The sequence below is a fragment of the Echiichthys vipera genome (assembly GCF_963691815.1).
Source record: "Echiichthys vipera genome assembly, chromosome: 17".
NCBI lineage: Eukaryota > Metazoa > Chordata > Actinopteri > Perciformes > Trachinidae > Echiichthys > Echiichthys vipera.
The window spans coordinates 20,781,383-20,806,949 of NC_139842.1; the positions used below are offsets into that span (position 1 = coordinate 20,781,383).

General features: G+C 42.8%; 1 protein-coding gene across 1 annotated transcript in view; it reads left to right on the forward strand.

The window, feature by feature from the left end:
• The window catches only part of shank1 (SH3 and multiple ankyrin repeat domains 1), a gene marked incomplete at both ends in the record, with an annotated part of 64,150 nt that overhangs the window by 27,686 nt on the left and 10,897 nt on the right, over positions 1 to 25,567 (forward strand). The window contains 11 exons of the mRNA XM_083932075.1: positions 447 to 524; positions 1,139 to 1,205; positions 1,465 to 1,634; positions 3,181 to 3,302; positions 3,780 to 3,928; positions 5,953 to 6,066; positions 8,244 to 8,319; positions 21,156 to 21,238; positions 21,354 to 21,478; positions 22,458 to 22,593; positions 22,692 to 22,772. Coding sequence (XP_083788201.1) covers positions 447 to 524; positions 1,139 to 1,205; positions 1,465 to 1,634; positions 3,181 to 3,302; positions 3,780 to 3,928; positions 5,953 to 6,066; positions 8,244 to 8,319; positions 21,156 to 21,238; positions 21,354 to 21,478; positions 22,458 to 22,593; positions 22,692 to 22,772 — 1,201 coding nt within the window. The remainder of the gene's footprint in view (positions 1 to 446; positions 525 to 1,138; positions 1,206 to 1,464; positions 1,635 to 3,180; positions 3,303 to 3,779; positions 3,929 to 5,952; positions 6,067 to 8,243; positions 8,320 to 21,155; positions 21,239 to 21,353; positions 21,479 to 22,457; positions 22,594 to 22,691; positions 22,773 to 25,567) is intronic.

Genomic DNA, 25,567 nt, shown 5'->3' on the forward strand with positions numbered 1-25,567 from the left:
CCTGAAAACTCCCACATTCTTCAAAGCCACCAGACTCCAGTGAGAAAAACAGTAATTTTACCTCACAGAGGGCTGGAGTTGACCACTGCCGTGATCAGTTGTGTTTTCTGTGTTATTGTGTGACTTGGGTGAATCTGAATTTACCCTTAAAAACATCAAAGTCATAGAAACAACAAAAAAACAAACACAAATGGCTGTCTGGTTGCATGTTCTAAATGTAGTTTACACTTTAACGGATATTTCGTCCATTTTTACGTAACTTTCTTGAATTTTCACCCTACTTTTCTTTATTATAGCACAAGGAAATGCACACAAAGTCAAAAGAAGAGAATACTGTGCTTTCCAAAAGCCAGTGCAAACATGTGGACAGATTACATACATGAAGCGGCGATTATACACATTTTATTTTACGATTAATGTACATGAATCAGTGCTGTTTGTTGCAGGAAAGCTGTTCTCGAATTCTGCTCTACCGTGGAGCAAATAAAGACACAAAGAACAACAGTGGGCAGACCCCCTTTCAGGTAACGGCTGAGTGCCTGGCTGGGTAATTATGCGTGTTGGGTGGTTGTATGGTTTAGTGTCTTATTAAGTTAACGTAGCAGAGAGTGCCAGGGCATAATTTTACTTTAAACCATTACTGTGCTGCGATGCACGCAGAGGTCCCAGGTGGCAGGATTGCATGTGACCCCTTAATCTAGATGTATTAACTCTGTCAGTGCAGAAAAAGCCGGCTGAGACAATCTGTTGTGTTTGTGTGTGAGAGCGAGAGAAGAGAAGAGGAGACAACAGGGAGAAGGCTTTGATATTTGTCAGATTGTGCGCTGACCTGTGCAGTTTCTAAAAAAAAAGCAAAAGCATCTGTGTAAAAATGGAAAGAACACAAATATATGGTCTCACGTGAGAGTTGAACATATTTTTTGTATGATAATATGATTTTAAACATGCAACAGATCTGGTATTCAGCACTAATGAAATGTGCACCAACGAAATGGGCTAACTTAGAAAATACAGAAGGATTAATGCTTTAGTATAAGTTCCCAGAAAGCTACAAACCAGTTTGTTTCAACCTTACATTTTGTGCATTAATCTTCCCTATGACTGTATCCCAAAATTGTGTGTGTGTTTATTTCATCAGGTGGCTGTTATGTCCGGCAATTTTGAGCTGGGAGAGATAATCAAAAACCACCGGGATACTGACGTAGGTAAGTCGCTGAGGTCTGGTCTGAATGTTGCATGCCATTTTGGAGACGTTTAAGGACATTTTGTTAATCAAAAATGATGACATCAGATCTTCAGAGGGGAAATTAGGCCTTTAATCAACAAATAAAAGGGAGCAGTGATGGCAAGAATGTTAGGAATAAACTCTAGCAGTATTTACAATAAAACAGAAAGAAACTAGATTAGAGTATATAAAGTATTAGTGTATTTGCATCTCACCTTTTTGCTCCTCATACCTTCCAGTTCCCTTTGTGGAGTCTCCAAAGTACGCCCCCCAGAGGCGGGAGAGCGCCCGTACGCTGACAATACCCCACCCTCACCCCTTCCTCCGGGCCAACAGTGACAGCAGCATGAACCTGCCAGACTGGATGGCAGTGCCCAACGCCCCAGGGACCAACATCGTCTCTGTGCAGGTGTGTGTGTGTGTGTGTGTGTGTGTGTGTGTGTGTGTGTGTGTGTGTGTGTGAAAGATGATGTTCGCAGTTTTCTTGACTCAGCTGCCCTAGAGCTTTCAGCTGAATCGGACAGTCGTCATCAGTAAATTAAGTTTAACCTTCCAAGATGAGCAACCATAGAACTTGTCATCAATGTTGACTTACAAGCAGTAGATGGTTTTGAGGGGCGGTTAGGTAGGATGCCATCCCCAAAATGAGCAAAATGCATGCCCCTTAATAACCTGCCAACCCCCCTTCTGCGTCCCTGTGTAGCAGAGAGAGTGCAGGGGCATAGGGCTTGATTTGTTGAATATTGATAGTGACTCATCGATCCTTTATTTTAGTTTTGTGCAAGTTAGAATCTACGGCCCGACCATAGCTCTGAAATATCAGTAGTCTTTACCAGTGATGGGAATAACGGTGTTAAAACATAACGACGTTACTAACGGCGTTACTTTTTTCAGTATCGAGTCATCTAATTAAATACTCTTCCCATCGTTATAACGCCGTTACCGTTACTGCCAAAAACTGCAGCGTGTTACTGTAATTATTAGCTAACTGGAAGCTGTTTTCATCAGAGCAACCGGATCTCTGAGCCGAGCGGCAAAGACTGTTGTTCCTTAATGAGGGGGGACAAGACAACCACATACATGATGATGATTGGCTGAGGTAGAGTAAAATTTCATGGTAAGCCAATCAGAGGAAGAGTTGGGCATGGAAAGCATGCTTGGGTGCACACACACTTCTCCGTTGTGTGTGTATTTCTGTGGCAGAGTTTCAGCACCACATACAGGCCGGGCAGGTGTACTACAGCGTTTTGAGTCGGTTTCACCGTCATTATATCATATGATAATATTATTACAAGTTCCAAAATTTCTATTGTGTTATTTTTTATTGATGCAATTTATGAACATCGTAATTATAATATCTACAATAATACATGAAATTTGATTGGAGAGTAGTCTCACACTGTCCCACAGCAACATTAAAACAGTTCAGATTTGTGTACACTGTTTCTGTTAAACATTTATTGTGTGTCCATTTCATTATAATATTTAGATTTATCATAAATAATTCAACACGCACATGTATTTTCAGTTCCATTAAAGAGGGGTGGAGGTCGGGTCCACATTTTTTTGGCACAATTGAGCGTTTAAAAATGGACTTGAATGTAACGCACTAGCTACTTTCAATAGTAACTAGTTACTTTTATCATTTGAAACTCAATAACTAATCCAGTTACTTTTTGTGGGAAGTAACTGGTAATTGAAACTAATTACTTTTTTAAAGTAACGTGCCCAATACTGGTCTTTACACACCTGATGGAAAGGTGCTTGTCTGCAAATATTCATACCAGCAGGTAAGTGGTCACGCAATCTCAGGCTTTTATTGTGAAAGGTAAGAACAGAAGGAGTGGATCTGGTATGCAAATAACTGTTATAATAATAATTATAATAATAAATGTATATTTATATATTTTGACATGCTGGAAACATCTTTCATGTCCCTTTCATGTCTCTCTCAGGGCTACAAGCATACAGGAACCCTGCGGAGCTCCAGCAGTCCCAGAGGGGCGAGGACCCGCTCCCCGTCCCGAGGAAGGATCGGAGACAAGGAGGACCGGAGCCGGCAGAGTCGGAGACAGGGGTGAGTGGCAAAGACTGACATCAGGGAACAAGATGTTGTAGAACAAGAACCCCGCTTCCAATTGTTTAAGTGCAGAATATTGCAAGGTCCCAAAAGAACCTTAAGGTCTTAAAGGGCTGTAAAATGTTGAAATTTGAGTCTGAAATATAGTTTTTAACGTCTTCAAATGTTTTTTTTGTGGTGCAATAAGTGATCTTGTAGTGAGAAACTGTAGTAGAAGATGTAGTTACTAATAAGGATAATCCAACTTCTGTTAAGTGAGTGTACAGACCTACAAAGCTCGTAAATTAAACCATTAGAATGTGACCAAAACGAGAACCCTGGGCTGTTTAGGACATTTTTTGGGGGAAAAATCCTTTAAATTCCAGTCTGATGTAGTCAATTTAAACAAAGTAAGTGTTGCATTCAACAATTTACTCAACCTTTAAACTTCAATCTCAAATATCCGCTCCACCACCTTCTGCTCCCCCTGCTCAGACCTGCCCCCGCCAGCACAGCTGTACAAACCGCAGGCCAGAGGAGACGCCTCTACAGCGCCGTCCCAGGACGAGTCTTTGTAGCTACTCGATCACATTCTGCCCAGGGAGAGCGAGAAATCAGCTTCAATAAGGGAGACAGGGTCAAAGGTGACTATGTGCAATTTCATGTCATCATACAGTGTGTTTGTGTGTGTTTGTGTGAGCATAATACACATTATGTCTTCCGTGTGAATTCCGAAGTGTCTGTCGGCTTGGGAGTCAGTGTTTATGCCTGGTGCTAATCTCCTCATGAATCAGAGAGACAGCTTTGACATGAGTGTCATGAGTGAAGGCACGTTCAGAAACAAAGCAACGTTTCAGACACCTCTTAAAGGATGTAAATGTTACAAAATGCAGAATCCCTCTTTGTTTCGGACTTTGGCGGAGCACCAAACGGCTCCTTGTAATGTGCATGCTGCTGACTGCAGCGGTTTAATTCTGGAGTTGAGATTTAATTAGCAGCTTTTAAGCTCACACCATTTATCTAACTGATGAAGTATTTTGGACACAACTCGAGATGCTGCATCAAAAGAACATTTACTTCCACCTGATATTATCTAACACCGGCAAATATCCACTGACTGCAACACCATACGAGCATCAAAAACACACATAGCCTAATTATACCATTGGCTCATATGACTAACCAAACACATGCCTACGGAAACAGTCAGCAGACACAGGGCTGAGGATGCTTCTGCCTACAAATGACATGGGGACAAACCTGATGACAGTGGTGGTATTCAGACACCAAAACAATAAATGAGCTAAAAGCTGTGTTGGGCTGCAGAGTTTGTACTTGCAACCCTTTAACATTTTACATTTTTAACAAAAAACTCCCGTATTTTCCGCACTATAAGGCGCACCATTTTATAAGGCGTACCTTCAATGAATGGCTTATTTTGAAACTCTTTACATATATAAGGCGCATAGAATAGACGCTACAGTCGAGGCTGGGGTTACGTTAAGGACCGCCTCTAAATTCAATGATCTTAAGTTTGCGTGCTAGCGCTGTTGCCTCCAGTCGAATAGTGATTGTACTGACACTTCTACTTGCTGCTCTCTGTTCAACAACCTAAGTTCGAGTTTGTCCTCCAGCTGTAGCCGTCTCGCTCTGTTCCCTCGGAAACTCTGTTTAGTTTTCTTTACTTGGCGCAGGTCATCTTGTTGCTTCCTCCACTTCCGCACCATTGATTGGTTAATGTTAAACCCTCTCGCTGCTGCTCTATTCCCGTGTTCTACTGCGCGACTAATCGCCTTGAGTGTAAACTCTGCGTCGGAAGCATGTCTCTTAATAGGAGCCATTTAAGGGTCTTTACACAAACACACAAATGGAAATGAAACTGCACGCTTCACTCAAACATATATCTCAACATGCACCGCACATTACTTCTTCTGCGGGGGAAAATAGAGTCGGCGGCTGCTTACCGTAGTTGTGAGACCTGTTGTGGCTCAATATTGGCCCATATATAAGGCGCACCGGATTATAAGGCGCACTGTCAGCTTTTGAGAAATTTGAAGGTTTTTAGGTGCGACTTATAGTTCGGAAAATACGGTACTTCCGGCCTCAAAAGTTTGACATTTTCAGTATTTATATCACTCTGAAATCTGTCCAGCACATAACTATGACACCGTATTAGAACCATTGTATTGTTGTAAAGAGAAAAACTTTAAATCTTACTTTAAATAAACTTTCCTCACATCTGATAGAAGATTGTAAAGGAGATGTTTCAGTCTCAGAGACACACCAGCACCCAGGCCACATCCAAGTGTCTTCAGATGAGTGTTTAAAATGTCCTAACATGAGTGTAAGGTCTCTATATATGTCTGTATTCAATTTCTGCAGGTATGAATATGTGTGTGTTTGTGAGTGAGTCTAAGGTGTCTCCAGGTATGTATGTCTTGACGAGTATGGAGAAAAAGGTTCGCATGTCCCTGTGTGTGTGTGTATGTCCACATTATTTATTTTCTGTCTGTATAATGTTGTTGTTGTTCTTTTTTTGCGTGTGTTCTTTTCTCCTTTCGTGTATTTGTGTGTGTTGGTCTGTGTTTGGTTGCTTTTTCCTGATATGTGGCTCTTTCCTGCAACCCACCCACCACTACCAACCCCCACTCCCCCCTTCTCCATCTAGTGTTGAGTGTTGGCGAGGGCGGGTACTGGGAGGGGACGGTCAGGGGTCGCACGGGCTGGTTTCCCTCCGACTGTGTGGAGGAAGTAATGCTGCGAAGCCAAGACAACCGATCAGGTGATCAACACACACACACACACACACACACACACACACACACACACACACACACACACACACACACACACACACACACACACACACACACACACACAGTGGGCTCATCCTTTAAGGGCAGCATCACTTTAAAGGGAATAAAAAAACACATCTTTTAGTCCGGAGTTGCATTTTTACATCTACAAATTTTCAACTGATTTAGAGCCTGACGATGGGTTAAGATGCTAGCTTTAGTCCTGTGTGATGATGTAGATGGAAGAAAATAAGCTTCTATGTTATTGTATCAACTCTTCAGGAAGTCGCTTCTCTGTGCCAAAAAATAGTCGAGCACACAGCCCCCCGTAGACTCACAATGTGTGTTGTTTTTACACTTCAGCCAATTACACAAACAAGGTATAACTTGGTAATTAGTGAGCTTTAGGCTTTTCTTTGGACAGAACCAAGTGCAGCAGTATATGAAACCATACACTAAACTTGGGAACGGTATTAAAAATATAGACTAAAATATTCCTCAACCACTTTGAAGACACTGTAGAGATGACGGGGGACAAAGTAACATTTGTACTGAAGTACAATTTTGAGTTACTTGTACTTTACTTGAGTGTTTATATTACATTACATACTTCAACTGAGTCAAACATAATACTTTTTACTGCATTTATTTGATAACTATATTGACAAATTCAAAATTAATATTACGAAATATAATCAACTGAAGTGGGGGGGCAAGGGCCTTAAATACTTCCTATCCCCCTGTTACTGGCACCCTTGTTAGGATGATGGCGTTCTTGAAACTTGGCCTTCATTTAGATCTCAACTTCACACCAGTGAAGTTTCGTGACTGTATCGCAGGGTTGCAACGCCGTCGTGGCAACAAAATATGTCCACAGACAGACAGATGGACAGACGGACATAAAAAACCTAATACTCAAAGCTGTACTCTACTGTATTAGTCACCGTCGTGGGTAGGTCAGGAAAAAACGTAATTGATCCCTGGGGGGAAATTCATATGCTATCCAGCAGATAGAGTATATAAAGTCATTAAAATTAGGTCTACCAATAATTATAATGCGTTAATATAATATATATCTCTCTGCAATGGGCCATTCTACTTAATAACTACTTTTGCTTTTGTTATATTAAGTATTTAGATGCAAATTTCACTTTTGTACTTTTCTAACATGACTTCTACTTGTAACGGAGTATTTCTACAGCGTGGTTTTGCTACCAGTTCAAAATAGAAATACATCTTCCACCTCAGCTGCACCATATTAGGAAAATATCTTATTGCGATTATTTTGCCTGATGCTCCAATCACGATATGATTCACGATATCGAAGCAAAAGTTACTTATTGCGTCATTATTCTCATTTTCTTTGAACGCATTCAAATTATTATGTTGTGACTGCAATTTAGATATTGCACTAGTCTTTTATGCAATTTTTATGAAATTGTGATTAATCGTACACCCTACCTCTGACCAAGCTAGCTGTTTTTTCCCCGGTTTCTGGTATTTATGGTTGTAGCTCCATATTTATTGTACAGACATAATGATGGGTTTCTTTTCATCTTACTCTGCAAGACAGTGAATAAGTGAATTGCTTAAAAGTGTATAATAGTTATGTAGTAAATTAAGCATTATAAGCATTAGCCCTGCAAATACAAAGTAGAATTTAAATAGTAGATTAATCTATTGATTATAACTTTGATTGATTGTCTCAGCAATAAAAATGCCCATCACAACTTAGCGAAGTCAAAATGTTCATATTGTTTGTTTTGTCCGACCAACAATTAAAAACAGTCAACACACAACATGTACAATGACCTACAGTAAAGGAAAGAAATTCAGCAAAATCCTCTCGTATTTGGAATTCTCTTGACAAATGCTTTAAGCCATTAATCGTTTAAGTTAGTCAGACAGGTAGGTCATTGTTTTAGCATTAATACACATATATAGTAAGTCTTAAGTTTAGGTTGTAGGTCTGGTGTCAGTTAATTTTGATTAGTAGATCAAATGTGTTATAATGCAGAAAAGCCAGCAGTAAAAGAGATATTCTCCTGTGATGGCGATATGTTATTATAGTGATAGGGTAAACATGAACAGCAATAACAAGCCTTGCAAATGGGTTTTAAAACAGGTGCCACCACGCTGATGTCCCTGTGATTTCATGTTTCAGAGAGCCGTGGAGAACGAGCCAAAAGGCTGTTCCGCCATTACACCGTGGGATCCTATGACAGCTTTGACGCTCCCAGGTAAGACTTACCTTGCCGCAAGCCATCGCTGATGTACAGCAAACTGAACAAATGCCAGTTTTATCCAAAGAAGCAGCGAGCTGCACAGATTCTCTGAGCAGCAGGGGCAGAAAAGAGAAATGAGAGAGAATATAAGAGGCCCTGCTTCAGCTTGCAGGGTTAGGGGTTGAGTTCATTTAGGGTAAGGTCACACAAGAGCGGTACTTCACCTACCAGAGGGGTATTTGAGCTGAACACAAGGGCACTTTTGGGCACTTGGGCTGACGAAAGAGACATATAGATGCTTCAGTGTCCGTTTGATGTGACATAATGAAGCATGAAAGTATCCCATTATGACACCGACACGCCCTGGTCACATAAAGGTTGAGAGAAGTGCAGTTTGACATTCAGATTATTAGCTCCACCTAAGAGTCGGTAAGAACTACTACTGCTGTCTACCATCGGTCGCAGAGCAGCTATGTGAGGCAAGAAGAGGTTCAGTGTCTCGCTAAAAGAGCATGATGTAACTCCTCCATCTGCCCAGTGGGTAATGCAAATCAAACTGACAACCTTTTTATGATGACCCTGCTGCTCCAATGTTTAGACACACAGCACATGTTGAGAGGGGATTTGTTTGCATAGTAACATACTGTATACATCTCTCCAGATCAGATGACTCATGCAGTGATTCATACGTTCCAGTGGTACTTTTGATTCGTGTGATGTGATGTGTTGTGAGTGATTCATGCGGCAGGATGATGCTGTGTGAGGGTTCACTGCCTCGGGTCTAGAAACTGATCCGTCTGCTTTCATACTGGAGTCATCCTCGAGGCACGTACAGGTTTACCAGCTGTGTATGAAGAGCTGGTTTTGCTTGAGTTTCACCTGCGCAGTTTTTTTTTTTTTTGTTATATCAGAATTTCAGAGTTCCTTCGTTTGTATGTCTGCCTTTTGGCTCTGAGGTACATTCTTGTGTTGCCGGGCTGCAGGTTTTTAGGTGGGTTGAACTTGCCGGTGATGGTGCTTTTTCAGACCGCTCTGATGACTAAGTCTGAAATTTCTTTGTGTTGCCCGAAGTTATAGCATCACCCTGTCGTCATTACTGCCCTTGATGACCAAAACAGTCGCTGAGATCTTTAACTTCTCATAGAAGGTCATTATGCTTCCTCTCGCTGATGCAGACATCATCCACCTACTGCCACTTCATTACCAGAAAACAGTTTCTATTCTTTTTGAGTATACAGAGGCAAAGTCCCCCATTCCAGTGTAAATATATGGATGGTAGTCAGCGGTGAGTGACAAATAATTGTGTGATCCCTTTTGAATTGTGCCGTGAATTACGCATATAATGTTTGTCAATTTAAAAGTTTAATTAGCAAGTCAAGAAAGTCGCAGTTTTTCATAAGTTTGTAGTCGTACCATTTAGTTTTTTGTGAAACTGCTCAGTGGACTACATTTCTCATCTTGCACCATATATGTCAACCTTGTGAGACCATCCTGATTTTGCGAGGTCCATTGTATTTTGCCCGCAGATCAGGTAACCTGTGGCGGAGAAAATTTGGAGAAGTTTGACCAGCGACCGAACCAATCAGCGTTGGTTTTGAGGTGGATTTAAGTGACGAAACGAGAAGCGACTGTTCAGTGTAAACAACATGGAGGCTTCCACGGATGAGATGAGAAGCTATGGAGCAAGCCGCTCACTAACTCTTTTTTCTCTGGATCCTTCTGTTGATTATGGACCGGGCTCCTGAAATTGGGCCTTTGAGCCGTAAATTCGCGTTACGCAAATTAAAAATATCCTTTACTGACATGTTGTTTGTTTGTTGATCTGATTGGTTGATTTGGCCCGTATGTTGGTGATAGACAGATGGTTTATCCAATCAGCAACCAGTATTTCCACCCCTTCCCAAAAGATCTTCAAACGAGAGTTCCCAGACGGAGTCAGGTTTTTTATGGATTTCCAGCAACACTTCCTGGATAACTAACTTAGAGTATATCTACCATGCACGACGGATGTGTTTTATCCAGCATCTTCATATCAGCCTCCTGGTTTGCTTGCTAGCTAGCTATCTAACTTAATTATATTCCATGGACTCATGCCATGTTATCTAATGTTTACCACAAACTCTCTTTTCTATATTATATATACTAAATTATATTTTAGGGGCGGACTGTGGCACAGTGGTTAGAGCAGTCGCCCCATGTAAAGAGGCTGAAGGTCCTCGAGGCAGCAGCCGTGGGTTAGACTCCGACCTTCGACCCCATTTCCTGTCTGTCCTATATAATAAAGGCTTGGAAAACTGCCAAAAAAATAATCTAAAATAATAATGATATTTTAAATCGACATGTATATTCATGACACAATTCATACAGGAATAAATGCATATTTATGTCTCGCCGTTGACTATTGTACACATTTTTTCCCATGGTGGTCCACCAGAAGAGGAGGGACTGGATCTTCTGTGGAGCTAGTTATCTGCTGACACGAATGAAACTCTCCTGTATTGACTTTAGGGAGTGTGATTTCTCCTCATTAACTCTAATATAATGTCATTCCCTTTAATGCCTTGCATCTGCATCATGGTGAGCACAGCGTTGCTCTGAGGGAAACTAATTTCAGGGTCCATGACTTGGACTGAGCGAAAGAGAATTATTTACATAGAAAGCCATTATCAATTGCATTTATTATTTACACAAAAGCCCCGCCCTCTGCCTCTCTCTTTCCCTCTTATTCATCATCATTCTTCATCCTTTCCCCAACTTTCTCTTTCAGGCCCTTTCTTCTCATGCTTTCTTTCTCTTTATGTCCCTCTGCAACTGTGTTTCTCCCTCGCGCATGCGCACAGTATCATTCATTATTAACATGCTTTTCATCAACAGTGACATTTCATGCAAGCGACGCACTCAGTCATGCAAACTCACACACATATGTTTGGGCACACACGCTAACACACACATCATGGATAATTAAAGCCATCTACTGCAGAATAGACGGAACTCAAGACTATTTGTTTGTCCAGGCAGGCAGGCATGGCTGACTCAGAACCGCCCTCACAAAGGCCTACTTTCACAGCCTTTATCACTACATGTAATATCTCACCTATCTATCCTTTCATCCCTCTATATTTGGCCACATCTTCTGACTATCTCTGCAACCCTCCTTCGCTTTCTTTTCATCACTGTATTGCTATCCCCCACAGTACTTTTTAATTTTCTTTCTATCACCCTCTCTCTCCTGTGGTGTCTCCATCTGGAGGTCAGACGGTGAAGGGCACTCTAAAGGGGGAGCAGGGATGAAGAGGTTGGATAAAGGAAGGAGGGCATCCTGTGTTCATAAATGGGTGAAAAGAGGAAGATGCATTGTTTTTGTTTGTGCAAGCAACAGGGGACCAAAGCAGGTTAGAAGAAAATACGAAGAAGGATGCCCTCTGCAATGTTTAAACTTTTTCATTCCGACTGTGAAGACCATTATGAATATTCAAGGCTCATATGATGCTATGGTGGTGATTTTTTAAATTAGTGATGGCAATATCAGCTGGTTGGTCCACCACTTTGGTCCTATTGGATGGATTGCCTTTGTCAAATTTAGTTTTTGGTTCCTGGATGGTGAATCCTAATGATATCTGTGATACCCTGAGTTTTTGTCTGATGCCATCAGGTCATAAATTGTATTCCTTCTTTCAAAAGTTACAACGTCTTGCTGTAAGGCCTGCAACTAGTGTAGAACAATGTGTAAGCTCATGTTTTTTTTCTTCCAAGTCCTTCCCATCTCACATGCAACGGGTCTCTTACGATGACTGACAACTTGCGGAGCCTTTGCGCTTTACACAAAATGCTTGATGATGTCACCTTTGGCACAGGCACCCTCGCACAGAGGACACTACAGCGAGCATAAACCTTGAGTTGGCAGCAGCTGATGTGTTTTGTTGAAGTACTAGTTTCAAATTCCGACGGCCAAAACAGCAACACCTGTTCACAGACATATTGATGCTACACCATCACAGCTCATAGCTAGATAGATAGATAGCTAGATAGATGGATAGATAGATAGATAGATAGATAGATAGATAGATAGATAGATAGATAGATAGATAGATAGATAGATAGATAGATAGATAGATAGATAGATAGATAGATAGATAGATAGATGGATAGATAGATAGATAGATAGATAGATAGATAGATAGATAGATAGATATACTTTAATGATCCCAGGCTAGGGAATTTCAGCGTAGCAGCAGCATTACACACAGTAACAACTGACAGACACATCAAAACAGCAATATATAAACTATATAAAAAGATACATAAAAAAATGTAGAAATAAGCCGTCTAATTGTTGTAAACGGTCTAATTCTAGTCATCTCTGCACGCTGTAGTCTGTTCACATTTGTCTATTGCTCAGTGATACATCATGTATTTCATTGCTCTGATTGGCTGTAGGTCTATTCAATGGCGTCCAGATGTATTTCTGTCTACAACTCTTTATAACACCTCTTGGAAATTGAGAAATGAGCTGAGAGTTTCCAGGCTAACTCGCATCTAGGATTTGGTCAGGTGATGTCGGGCTAGGTTTTATTAAATGAAGGTGTACTGAAATGGATCTGATTTCCACTGAGGCCCACTTCGGAAATAGATGTTTTGAGTAATGCTTTTACTGACTTACCCTGACTCACCGGATGATTTGTTTCACAGAATCATCATATAAGCCGTCATTGGGAACTGATTTTTGAGAGGGTTGGCACTTTCAAAACATACCTGGCAGGTGATTGGATGAAACATCTGTCCGTCAAACTCTCGCTGAACTGAGACGGGAGAGGAGCGAAAACGTCTTTCTCATTGATAAAAGCCTTCAGTGGCGTTCTTTGCTCTTGTTTCAATGAAGAAAAACTCTCCAGTTCCAATCGCAGCATCTACAGGAGCTGCCATTGTTAGTTTGAATGAACGGTCGCCTTGGTAACGTCTTTACCATAACGCTGCCCCCTCACCTGCCAGCGGCTTCTCACAGGACGCCGATTGGGCCTAGTCACTGTGGCTCAAAACACGAACAGATTACTGAAAGCCTGGTGATGAATCTTCGGGTGATATCGCGAGAATCCAGCTGCCCTGCAAGGTAACCTTTGAGTTGTTGTGCTTTTAAATTTTAGAATAGAAATCATATAAAATCATATCATATCAACATATTGGTCCATCCCTAATAAACAGAGTCGTCTCATCAACACCTTCTGTCCCGCCCATAGCCTGTTATTGACAGCTGGATATATTTGGTAGCGTGGCATTTTACAGCATGAGACAAGGCTGTGACATTACATCTAAAAAGGTGTGATAATCAAAACCCTGCAGTCCCCACCTCAGATGTGTTTTAATCACCCCTCTTCATCCTACTTTACATCTTTCCTCCCCTCCGCTCCTCCTCCTCCTCAAACCCTGACAGACTTTTTTCCCCTTGAATGGCTGTATTGATATTGCCCAGCCAAATCCTCAGTAAGTCAGTCAGTGAGTCAGTCAGTCAGGAGACATGCTTGAATATTTCGGTGCTAACAAACCTCATCACAGGTATAACATATCTTTGACCATCTTTTTCGTTCTGTAAACATTTTCTACCTTTGCTGTTTTCGCAGCATTTGCTAGCTTACAAAAAACCCCACCGCTGTTCTCAACAAAAAGAGATGGTGGCTATGAACCGATCAGTTCATCAGATCTCTGTCTCATTGCCACAGATGCACTGCTTAAACTGTACACAGTTTGTACATGCAGCTGCCGCTGCTCCTCTCCCAGCCCACATGACACCAGTTTTTTGGCCAACAGCGGGTCAAATGAGGACGAGTGAGCGCACACAGTTTGGAGGAGAGAGAGAGAATAACCCTGTAAAACGCTGCTGTAGCTGCTAACTCTTGTAACATATTGCTTCTTATTGCTACATAATTTTTTTCTCTCTCCAACATGTATGATTTCACCTGACTTGACCTTTTGGCTGAAATTCAACAATGGCATCAAAGAGATACGCAGATGCACACGAACACCTAAAGGACACATTAGCCAGACATGATACACATAATCACACAATCATTTGGACCTTCTGTCCACGATTGTTTGCCCTCCTGCTCCCTCCCCCATCTCTCTCTCTCTCTCTCTCTCTCTTTATTTCATGCCCTCTCTTCATCTCTTTCTCATCAAACATGCACGCGCACACACACACACACACACACACACACACACACGCACACACACACACACACACACACACACACACACACACACACACACACACGCACACTGTATCACAGCGGTATAGCCTGACATGCAGGGAGAGAAACAAAAAGGCGGAGATGTGAGAAAAGAGGGGACAAGAGCTGTGATCGTCCTCGAGTGCAGGAGGGTGGCAGAGGGAGAGAGAGAGAGAGAGAGAGAGACGTAGAGAAGGGAAGGAAGGAGGGAGGGAAGAGGGCAAGTCGACGGAGGACAGCTTCGACATACGTGGAAGGAGGCTCTGACTAAGAGATGATGTGAGTGCCTGTTTGAGAGAACCTCTCTCTCCCTCTCTCTCTCACCCTCTCTCTCTCTACGTCTCTCTCTCCTTCTCATCCTCTTCCTCCTTCCGCCACTCACCCGCCAGCTGTTTCTCTGTCCTCTCTTCTCTTCCTGTCTGCGTCGATGCGTCTCCTCCTCTTCCCTCTTTCCCTCGCTCTACCCTCTCATTCATGCTTTGTTTACAGCAAATGTGAGGCAAAAGCGTGTGAGTGTGTGTGTGTGTGTGTGCGTGTGTGTGCGTGTGTGTGTGTGTGTGTGTGCATGTTAGAGGCTGGAAAAAAAAGAAAGAAAAAATGTGGTGTGGGTGCAGGTTAGTTATGTGTGTTTTAAAGACACGTGGAGCCAATAACAGCAGGGAAGGGACAGCAGCAGAGGCTCCGGGATGCGCCGCGCAAAGTCAAATTTGTAATATTACATAACAGTAATTTGACTCGTCTTTTATCATTATATCACAAGATCATGGGGATACCTGTTCAGTAGTTTTTAACTTCAAAGCCCTTCCATCGTTTCCCGTTGAATTCCTTATTTCAGAAAGGACTGTATATGGCAAAGACTTATCTCAGTCACATCCGTTTTTATGAATGGGAAATGATGACAGTGATGGATGGGCAGGGTGAATACTATACATTGAAAACCATAGGAAGTAGAGCAGTGGATATAATTGAGAAAATGGTCAGAGGAGGGTGGAGGAAGAAAGGAAGGAATGAAGTGAACAGTATGTGGTGTTTGTGGTTGTGTACGAGTTGATTGCATGCATGTTTGGACTCTGTGTGTGTTTATGCGTGAAGCCCTCTGCAAACAAACCCAATCGCCTCTCACTCTCTCTCTCTCTCTCTCTCTCTAAATTACCTCATTTCTCCCTCTCCTTTTCTTAAGCCACCTTTTCTTATTCCCCCTCCCTCTCCCCCTGCTCTTCTCCTCCCTCTCTCTCTCCTTCTCTCTCTCTCTGTGTCGCAGTCACAATGAACCATCTCCATCTCTCTCTCTGTCTCTCTCCCATTCCTCCTCTCTCTCTGTCTTAAGTATGAAGGGGTTGGGAGAGCTGCTCGGCCCTCTCCCTTTCCCTTCTTCCATCTCTCTCTCCTCCTGCTCTTCCTCCTCTCCTCCTCCCCCTCTCTCGCGGCTCGCGCTCGCTGCTGTCTCGCTGGAAGACGAGAAGGAGAAGGAGCAGGAGAAGGAGGAGGAGGAGAGGGAGGGGAGGAAATGGCGATGGGGGCATGCGGCGAGGAGGATCTCTCCCTCTCCCTCTCCCTCTCTTCTTCCTGGCCGTCGCTCGGCCCTGTGAATAGGAGCATCTGGTTCATTTACAGGTACCTGCCATGGCTTTTTATACCCCCTTACCCTCCTCTCCCTCTCTCTCCCCTCTCTCTCCCTCCAGTTGCCTGGGGAGATGGGGGGGGTTCATGCATGTGAACATCATGGATGGCAGGGCAGGATCGATTAGATAGATTGACAGATGTTGCAATGCATGCTTGCAGACAGATGTGTTTGAGTTAGTGTGTCTCAATATGTGTGTGTGTGTGTGTGTGTGTGTGTGTGTGTGTGTGTGTGTGTGTGTGTGTGTGTGTGTGATGTAGCCTGTGTGTGTGGACGAAAGCTGCTGCTGCACAGCCCGGTGTATGAGCAGAGATGCCGTTCTGTGTTTCACTGTATGAACATGTGTGCGTGTGTCGTTTTCTTTCTTGCTCTCTGCTTTAAATCGCTCTCTCTGAGCTAACGTCCTCTAGCAATGCTGCACCGGCACAAGTGATGCTCGCTGCTTTTTTACTGATGTGCAGATTGGTTGGCGTTTTGTGGGTATGCGTGCCTGTGTTTGTGTGTGTTTGTGTGCATGGATGCTGTGTTTGCTGTTGTCCATCAAAAAGGTGAGAGAGAGAAAGAGAGAGAGAAAGAGAGAGAGAGAGTGAGGGAGAGTGAGACTGCAGACAAATTGTAAACAGTGCATGGTGAGGGAGTTTTAACGATGCAGCATGCATGACAAGTTCCAGCTTCTTTCTGACACAGCTATGGGAGCCTGCATGGCCAAACCTGTTTAATATCTTGGCTATTGCAGTATTAGACGTGCACTGTATACTGTGCTGGATTGTCCAGCTCAGTTGCTTTGCATCTAAGATACTGGCTCGCTAATACTGAGGATGTGACACTGTGGCATTATCACTGTGTCCCAGTTCAGCTGCTGGAGTGATCATGTGAAGGACCTCAGCGGCTGGACCTGCTCTTCTCTCCAAATAAGGGAGATAGAGCCCCGCAAAGAGCAAAATGAATGGTGTGTTCAGGTGTCAACTTGTAAAGACAACAAGTTTCAAAGTTTGTCACTAGGAAATTTATCTCGAACACCAGACAAGGCATAATTAAGAAGGATATGTTTAATGCTACCCAAAGTTGCATTACAAGTAACTTAGCAAATATTGTTAACATTTCAGTTCTATATTTCTGTAATACACTGTGTTCACAGGCTGCTAACTAGAGCTGGGTATTGCCTACAACCTCACAATACAGACGTTACGATAAGTATCGCTATACACATTGATTTTGAGTAATGACCACGTCCTAGGGCTAGATATTGCCGCTTATTTCCATATTCGATTTTTGGTAGATTGTGCTTGGATATGAAAGAGATTCTCAGAAAACTAAAGCTGTAAATTGTAAAAGCAATTCCTTAAGTCATCCAGTTTCTATGATAGAGAAAAATATCAATATTTCATTTAATTAATCAATATCAGAGCATTCAAATGAAGATTGATTGTAATTGGAAAATATATTTTTTTCAACCTAGCCCTCCTACTACTAACAAGAACAAAACAGTTATGTATATGCGTAACTTCCACAATTTACACCCTATTTTTTTCTTATTCATGCAATATATGCTCTACTAAGAGAAGGCTTCCTGACCACAAACAATTGCCAAATATGTAAGTAAAATTTATTTTTATAGCCCTTTTCATAGACACAGTCAAGTCACAAAGTGTGTTACAAACACAGAAGGAACACATCAGGAAAGATCACAATACAGTCAAAGAAGGAACATTACCTGGTATGTTATATTTCCTGACTTTACGAGTTGAAGAGAATTGTAAAAAGTTGACCGGCGCTCAGCAGATTTGGGGATAATGGGGGCTTCTAAGGATGCACTGGTTGTGAGCAAATGAAAGCTGCATTTGGAGAAGCATTCAGTCCAGACATGATTTGGACTTCAGAGGATCCCGCCACTGAACTGGGACAAGGCTAATGTCACTTGAAGTTGATAAAAGGCTTGAAGACAGCAGAGCCCGAGTTAGCTGTGGGCGCATACATACACTCTCACACACTCATACCCTCACACACCGTGAGTGAATATAGGATAAGTAGTACAACATGAATATGATAAATAGGACATTTTGGCCATTTTGCTAAAAGATGGCATCGCTCCTTAAATCGCTTTCTGCTTATAAGGCACCGTTTGTTTGAAGACCAAGACTTCAAGTTTTATTTTCAGTCCCAGTGATGGATGAAATAGGTCTTCAGGTGTTGTTATCATGCTAGCTTTACAACGGGTCGATCTACTGTCCATGAAACTAAGCAACATCAGTCGTGAAACAAGGGTAAAAATATGATCTGCTGTTTCTATAAAACGACTTGTTGCTTGTGTTTTCTAAGTAGAACAAACTGATAGCTGTAGAGAGAATGTGATGTGTGTGTGTTCCCATGTGTACATAACTTTGTACCTAGTCTTGCTTTGCCAGACCATACTCTAGTGCTGGAGTATGGTCTGGCTATACTGGCTTATCATTCTGTTATAGGGAGAAAACAAAACGTCGTCTTTATACCAGCATTGTACATCCGGTAAACCACACTGCTTTGTACCTAATTCCCAGTTGTGATGTACTTTCCCAACTCAAGCACACCTTAAGATGCTTGTGAATGTGTTTGTACGTACAGTGTGTGCTCATGTATTCCCCTGGTCCCTCAGAGCGTTTGAGGTCTGGGCTGGGCAACAGCGATGGACAGAATAGGCCATGAATAACAAAGAGACAGAGCCTTGGCAGAGGCAGAGAGGCTCCCGCGGCCTGTGGAGAGCATCACACACTCAATAGACTGAATGAAAAAGAACATGAGGGGGGAAATGTGATTAGGAAAAAAGTGAGTGGAAGTTTGAAGAACAAGGGGAGGAAGTCAATATAAAGGGAGGTATGAGGTAGGCGGGGCCATCGGGACGTAAAAATGTAAAAAAAAAAAAAGAGAAGATAAACAAGTGAAAAGAGAAGATGAGAGGGATGAACAGATGGAGTGGGCTGGGACTATTCTGGTGCACGATGGGATTATCAGCATGTGGTTACAGTATGTTACAGCTGACACAATGTATATATACCCCTCTGACTCACCCACTGACTGAATGATGTTTAGAACGTCTTACCATTCATAACAAACAAATCTGTTAAAGGTCAGTGGCCCTGAAGTGTTTAAAACTCTCATGAGGACACAACTGTTTAGATATTTTTTGAAAACACATTCTCAAGCGTTTGATGTGGTGGTTAGCACTATCACCTCACAGCAAGAGGGTTCCTGGTTAGAATCCCGGCTTCCCGGCCCTTCTGTGTGGAGTTTGCATGTTCTCCCTGTGTCTGCGTGGGTTTTCTCCGGCTTCCCCCCCACAGTCCAAAGACGTGTACGTGGTAATTGATGACTCTAAATTGCCCGTAGGTGTGAATGGTTGTCTGTCTCTGTTCGTCTCTATGTGCCCTGTCATAGACTAGCGTCCTGTCCCGGGTGTTCCACGCCTCATGGCCAATGTCAGCTGAGATCGGCTCGCAACCCCGATAAGGACAAGCGGCTGAAGATGAATGATTCTCAAGCGTTGAGCTTTAATTGGTAGCAACTAGGGCTGCCACTAATGACTTTTTCTATTGATGATTCTATTGACTATTTTATCCACTAGTTGATTAAACGATCAGTTTTCCTCCCCAAAAAATTATTGGCCAATTAATTTGTTAATTTTATTTTTGACAAATTGTGTTTAATTGTACAGTGCAGCACATAACAGCCACATACATGTTAAAATGCAAAACTGTTAAACTGGCAACTGCAACATAATAAAAACAAATAGGCCAAAATAGTAAAAAGGAGGCTTATTATTTTGTTTTTGTCGAACCAAACCTGAACAACACACCACATTCCTTTCTCAAATGTAACATTTTAAAGTTTATTTTTTTTAAAGTTCATTAAACTTCTACATTTTTTATCAGTTGCTTTTGAAATCCACATGAACCACTCTTCACATCGGCATAAATTAGATTCTAAGCATAGAGCTTATTTCCAGAAGAAAATGCATCACTTTTAAAGTTGCTTTCCCTGTTACTCCTGTTGTTAATGTCTTCCTCTTCCAAAACAGTTGTGCAGTTCACTACCGAGCCTGTTACCTGTCAACGACAACATTACGTCCACCTCACCTGTCTCTCCTGTAGCGGGCATGCAGCGGCAGACGACCGTGCCCATGTATTTAATTTGCCCCCACACTTGGTGGAACACGACGCAGCAGAGGATGTTATGTGTAACATAACCTTCTTTCACATTAAAAACACCATATTTTGGAAATATAACTGCTTCAAAGAGAAGGGTCTTGCTGCAGAGCTCCAGACTCGAGCCCCCCTCCTCCATCTGACCCCATGGGTCCCCAGCTTGGAAAAGACCGGCTGATTGTAGTCAACAAGGGAAATATCGGTCCTAACCTGCAACTATATTCAAATGAATGTAAATATGTAAAAAGTACCATGAAATGTAAATAATTGACCACCTCAGAATTGTACTTCAGAACAGTGATTAAACTGAATATATTTAGTACCTTCAACCACTGTTTGCATATTTCCCATCAGCATGCAGTGCCTGTGATCTGCTGTGGGTGACAACTGGCGTACCATCACATGGCTCTGGTGTGGACAAACCCAAGCAAGTTTGCCTGTATCCAGAACGAGCTGTTGCTGAGGCAACAAGCACCACCATCATACTGTATATAGGACCTCTTCTTCACTGAGGTTCTGGTAAAAACTCGCTGTCAAAAACATACAGGCTTTTTTGTCCCAGATCAGTTTTAACAGAGGCAAAAAGGTTTTTGCCGATACTGGTGATGATGTCATCAGAGTGGGACACAGGAAGTGGACAGCAGAGGAGAGGAGTGGTGTGGCTTTCCACACATCATCTCCATTGATTAAGGCAGAGGGTGAATGCAGGCGTGCAAGGATGCACAGTACCTGTCCTCCTTGTCTTCTTCTGTCTTTCATTTCTGCCTTGTGTTGTTTCTCTCTCTGTCTCTCTCTCTGTCTCTCTCTCTATCTCTATCTTCTGTCTGCTAGTGACTATATTATCAAGGAGAAGACAGTGCTTCTGCAGAAAAAAGACAGTGAGGGTTTCGGCTTTGTGCTGAGAGGGGCCAAAGGTAAGAAATGTGAAATAAACACATCTGGCCTTGCAGTCACACTCAGTGACTTGCAACTTCTAATCATACTGTATCACATGCATAATGCGTTGTTATGTCTCCGTGGTGTCTCCAGCTCAGACTCCTATCGAGGAGTTCACCCCCACCCCGGCCTTCCCTGCCCTGCAGTACTTGGAGTCAGTGGACGAGGGAGGTGTTGCCTGGAGAGCCGGTCTCAGGATGGGGGATTTTCTGATAGAGGTGCTGCCATGAATTACCACTGCATTATGGGTTTCTTAACCTGTACAGAAGTAGAATGTTTAATCTGCATCTGGATCTGAATGTTCAAATTGTTGTATTATATAAAACTACTGGTATAATACTGTTGTATTATATAAAACTTCTGAATCCAGATCAGCACAAAAAAACAAATATAAGTTCATTGGAAGCTGCTATAGGGCTGGTAAGTCCCGCCCCTTCCAGCAGAACCCATGGGACCTCAACTCCAAAAACAAATGTGTCTATGGAAATGAAACAATTATTTTCTGGTCCCAGTCATTATAGTCATTATATGAGTATTATTATAGTAATCCCAGTCATTTGGGGTGGCAGTAGCTCAGTCTATAGGTGACTCAGCTGGGAACTGGAGGGTCACCGGCTCGAGTCCCTTTGTGGACCATGAATGGAGCGTGGACTGGTGGCTGGAGAGGTGCCAGTTCATCTCCTGGGCACTGCTTAGGCTCTGACATCTCTCCATTAATTGCATGTGTATATAGGTCCTCTTTGTGCATGTGTGTGTGTTTCGGGCCTGTGTGTGTTTAATATGAATAATAATAGGGTGAAAAAATCTAATTTCTCGTTGCGGGATTAATAAAGTAATTCTTCTTTATATGTCCTGGATTACACATATGAAGTCTGTGGAATTAAATGTTACTTTTTCATGTAAAGAGTTTGACACTTTATTGTAGGATTGTTCAGTTTCCCTCTTCTTCTCAACTCTGAGTGCTGTGTCTCTGTCCCGTTTCACCGCCTTGGCAAAAGACCATAGCAGAAGACGCAGCAGCAGCACTCAGAGTTGGGGGTCTATGGGGAATAACTCCCTTTTGGAGCCAGCCTCAAGTGGCCATTCCAGGAACTGTTGCCACTTCCTCGTTGGCTTCATTATTTGGCACCACAAGTTTTCTGCTTGTATTAAACTCAATAACTTCTTTGTCCCTCTCTGTATCTGTGTCCGTCCCAGGTCAACGGTCAGAATGTGGTGAAGGTCGGCCACCGACAGGTTGTCAACATGATCCGGCAAGGTGGCAACAGCCTCATGGTAAAGGTTGTCATGGTTACCCGCAACCCCGACATGGAGGAAGGTTCGAGGAAGAAAAGTAAGCATCTATCTACTGCACAATGTTCTGCTGTAGGTAAACGCTCGTGGAACTGCTCGACTGACCGCTGCTGTGTTTGTCTGCTCCCTCCCCTCCAGTCCCCCAGCAGAGCAAGAGGCTGAGCACTCCGGCTATCGCCCTACGGTCCAAATCTATGACTTCAGAATTGGAGGAGATGGGTAAGAAATTGGCATAGATAAACTTTTTCGGGGGGGTGAAAGGAGAAGGATTACAAAGAATACAGAAACAGACAGACAGGGAGATGTAGACTAATAAGGAGCGCTGAAGAGGGGTGAAGGGAAAAAAAGTTACTGAGAGAAATAAGATTGAGGTGATGATAGAAACAGTGTGAAACCAGAGTGTTGGGGGTTGCTAAAGATGCTGAAAGTGTGAGTTGAGCTAGGACTAAATTTAGACAGCAAGAAAGTAGAGAGGGAGATAGTTACTCAGTGACAGAAAGGAGAGGGGAAGAAAGAAGAAGATTGGCTACCGCCATGGACGATGGTCTCAATGCATTTCACTGTTCTTTCAGAGGTTCCACACTGTCACTTCCAGCACCCCCACTACAGGTAACCCCACCCAGCCAAAGTGTCGCCATCCACCCTGTGTTCCCTCTTTCACTGCCCGCCTCTCTTACCTCTTACCCCCCTGCACCCTCCCCAACTGCTCCCTGGCCAGCTTTAACCCCAGCACCGAGTAGCCCCGCTGCTCAAAACACACACGCTCACACACAGAAACAGTCAGAGAGTATTTGTTGCCAAGGTAACACTGCAGGGGAATGGGGCGTCACCTGAGAAGAGTTTTCCAGGTGCCACAAACATAATGGCTAAGTGTCTGTTCTTCAAGTATTAGTGAGCAAGTCGCAAAGATATATTCTTTATTTTGTGTGTGTTTGGTTGACATCTTTTGTTGAGAACGTCTTTGGAAGAAAATCACGCCCAGGATAAAATTATTGAGATGAGTAATAAAGAAAAGCAACTTTGTTCCAGGTCTGTTGCTATGGTAACAGCGTTATGTGTGGCTATGCTTTTGCCATCTCTATTTGAGGCAAAATAGTGGGAGGAGAGTGCATGGTGAGGGTCAACACCCCCATTTGCAGATCAGAACATTTGCCTGTGTTTTATTGGCGATTGGGTTGTGTTCTCTAAACATCTATTGGTGTTCGTCGGGTTCTGAGCATGTCCGGTGAGTAATTGATGATGTAGGAAGGCTGATGACATGTGGAGCTGCTGGAGGGGAGGGAGGGGGGATCTGCGGGGCTTCGTCAGCTGGTCTCAGATCTGGTTGCGGTACTTTCTCTGACAAACAATGACTCGTCCAAACCGGTAAACAACAGCAAGAATTACTCGGGCAATGCTTCTGTCAGTCAGGATGAGACTTTAGTTTATCCTGAGTGTAGAAATCAGCCCTTTGCTTTGTTCCTCCCCCCATATCCTCACCCTCACCTGCCTCCTCTCTGTGGTGTGACCTCACTCTTCCAGCACACAGCATGAGAGCCCAGTTTGAAACACAGGTGCCAGTTTCTTGAACCCCCAACCCACCTCCCTTCCACCATGAGTGCTCACTCTATATATTATTATCCTACCACCAGCACTGTGTGTATGCAGTGATACTGTATTCATTATCTCAATAATAGAGTATCACTCTAACAAACCTAAAGGTGCTACAAATGAATCTGTTTTACATTTTATAATACAGTGTTAGGTAGGAGCATCTGCTGGATTGGTTTATGGGGAAAAACACACTAAGGTGCTCTTCTTCCACCCCAAATGAAGCTACATCCTCTGCAAAAGGAAGCCATGGTTTTGAGAGAAGATACGCTCATTCGCCAGTCACCAGAATCAAATGGTGGCATTGAACTACACGGTTAGATGGTAAATAGACTATATTCATGCGCTTTACAATTTAGCCTCTCATTCACACACACGCTCACACACTGATGGCAGCAAGGTACCTTGCAAGGTGCTGGCCGACCTTCAGGAGCAATTAGGAGTGCATTATCTTGCCCAAGAACACTTCATGTGGGATCGAACTGCCAACCCTGCAATTGGTGGACATCAAAGTACTTGGTTAGGGTAAGGGAAAGATTGGGGTTTGGGTTCAATTGATTATGTTTATTATGTAATTAAGTTTCACTTTCACATGAGACCGGACATGAACCGTGGTCTCCTGGGGGAACGTTTGGTGTATGTTTGACCCAACCGTTCACCCGACCTCCTCCCTAAGCAAAATGTTTGACGCCCATTATTGTACGTGACCTGACTTCCGGAGAGCATCGCCCAAACGTTCTTACTGCTTTCCGTCATCAAGGTCACTTTCGTATCATAATTTGACATGTAAATGTTCATGTACAAATATGAAATTTCACTAGTAGATTCTAAAGCGTGTGTAAATAAATTCTACTTGCACTTGGATGGCGATCATCCAGTAAAATCACCACGAATAGACCGGAAAATACGGCAGACCGGATCCGTCGGAATAGGGCTAATACCAGCAAACGGTGTCCGACTGGTGATACAGTTACGTTAATCATCATCATCATCATCATACCAGGGTACTGAAATGAAGTAGATCCTCTTTGCTTTTGCCTCCTTCTGGATCAAGGTGAGAAGAGCCATATGCTTATTCTAATGCATAAGAATTCATTTAGCTGTGATGCCTATTAAACTATCTCACCTCTGTGATTGGTGCAGTTTCCCAGTTCACCTAGAAGTCACACTGGAAGAGAACAAGGGCATTAAAATGGAAATTATCCTGCAGTGCACTTAAGTCCACAAATTGTTGTTTTCCTGACATCAATTTCAAGTGTTTTTTAAATATGTTCGGACATGTGTTTGGACAAAACTATGGCTTATTTTTTGAAGGGATTTGTGTGGCGCAATTGTATGTAAGAGATGAAATAAAGACAAGTTCAGAATCTTTTAATGCTTGGTTTAACCCTTGGACATTACATTTTGATTTATGTTTAATTAAG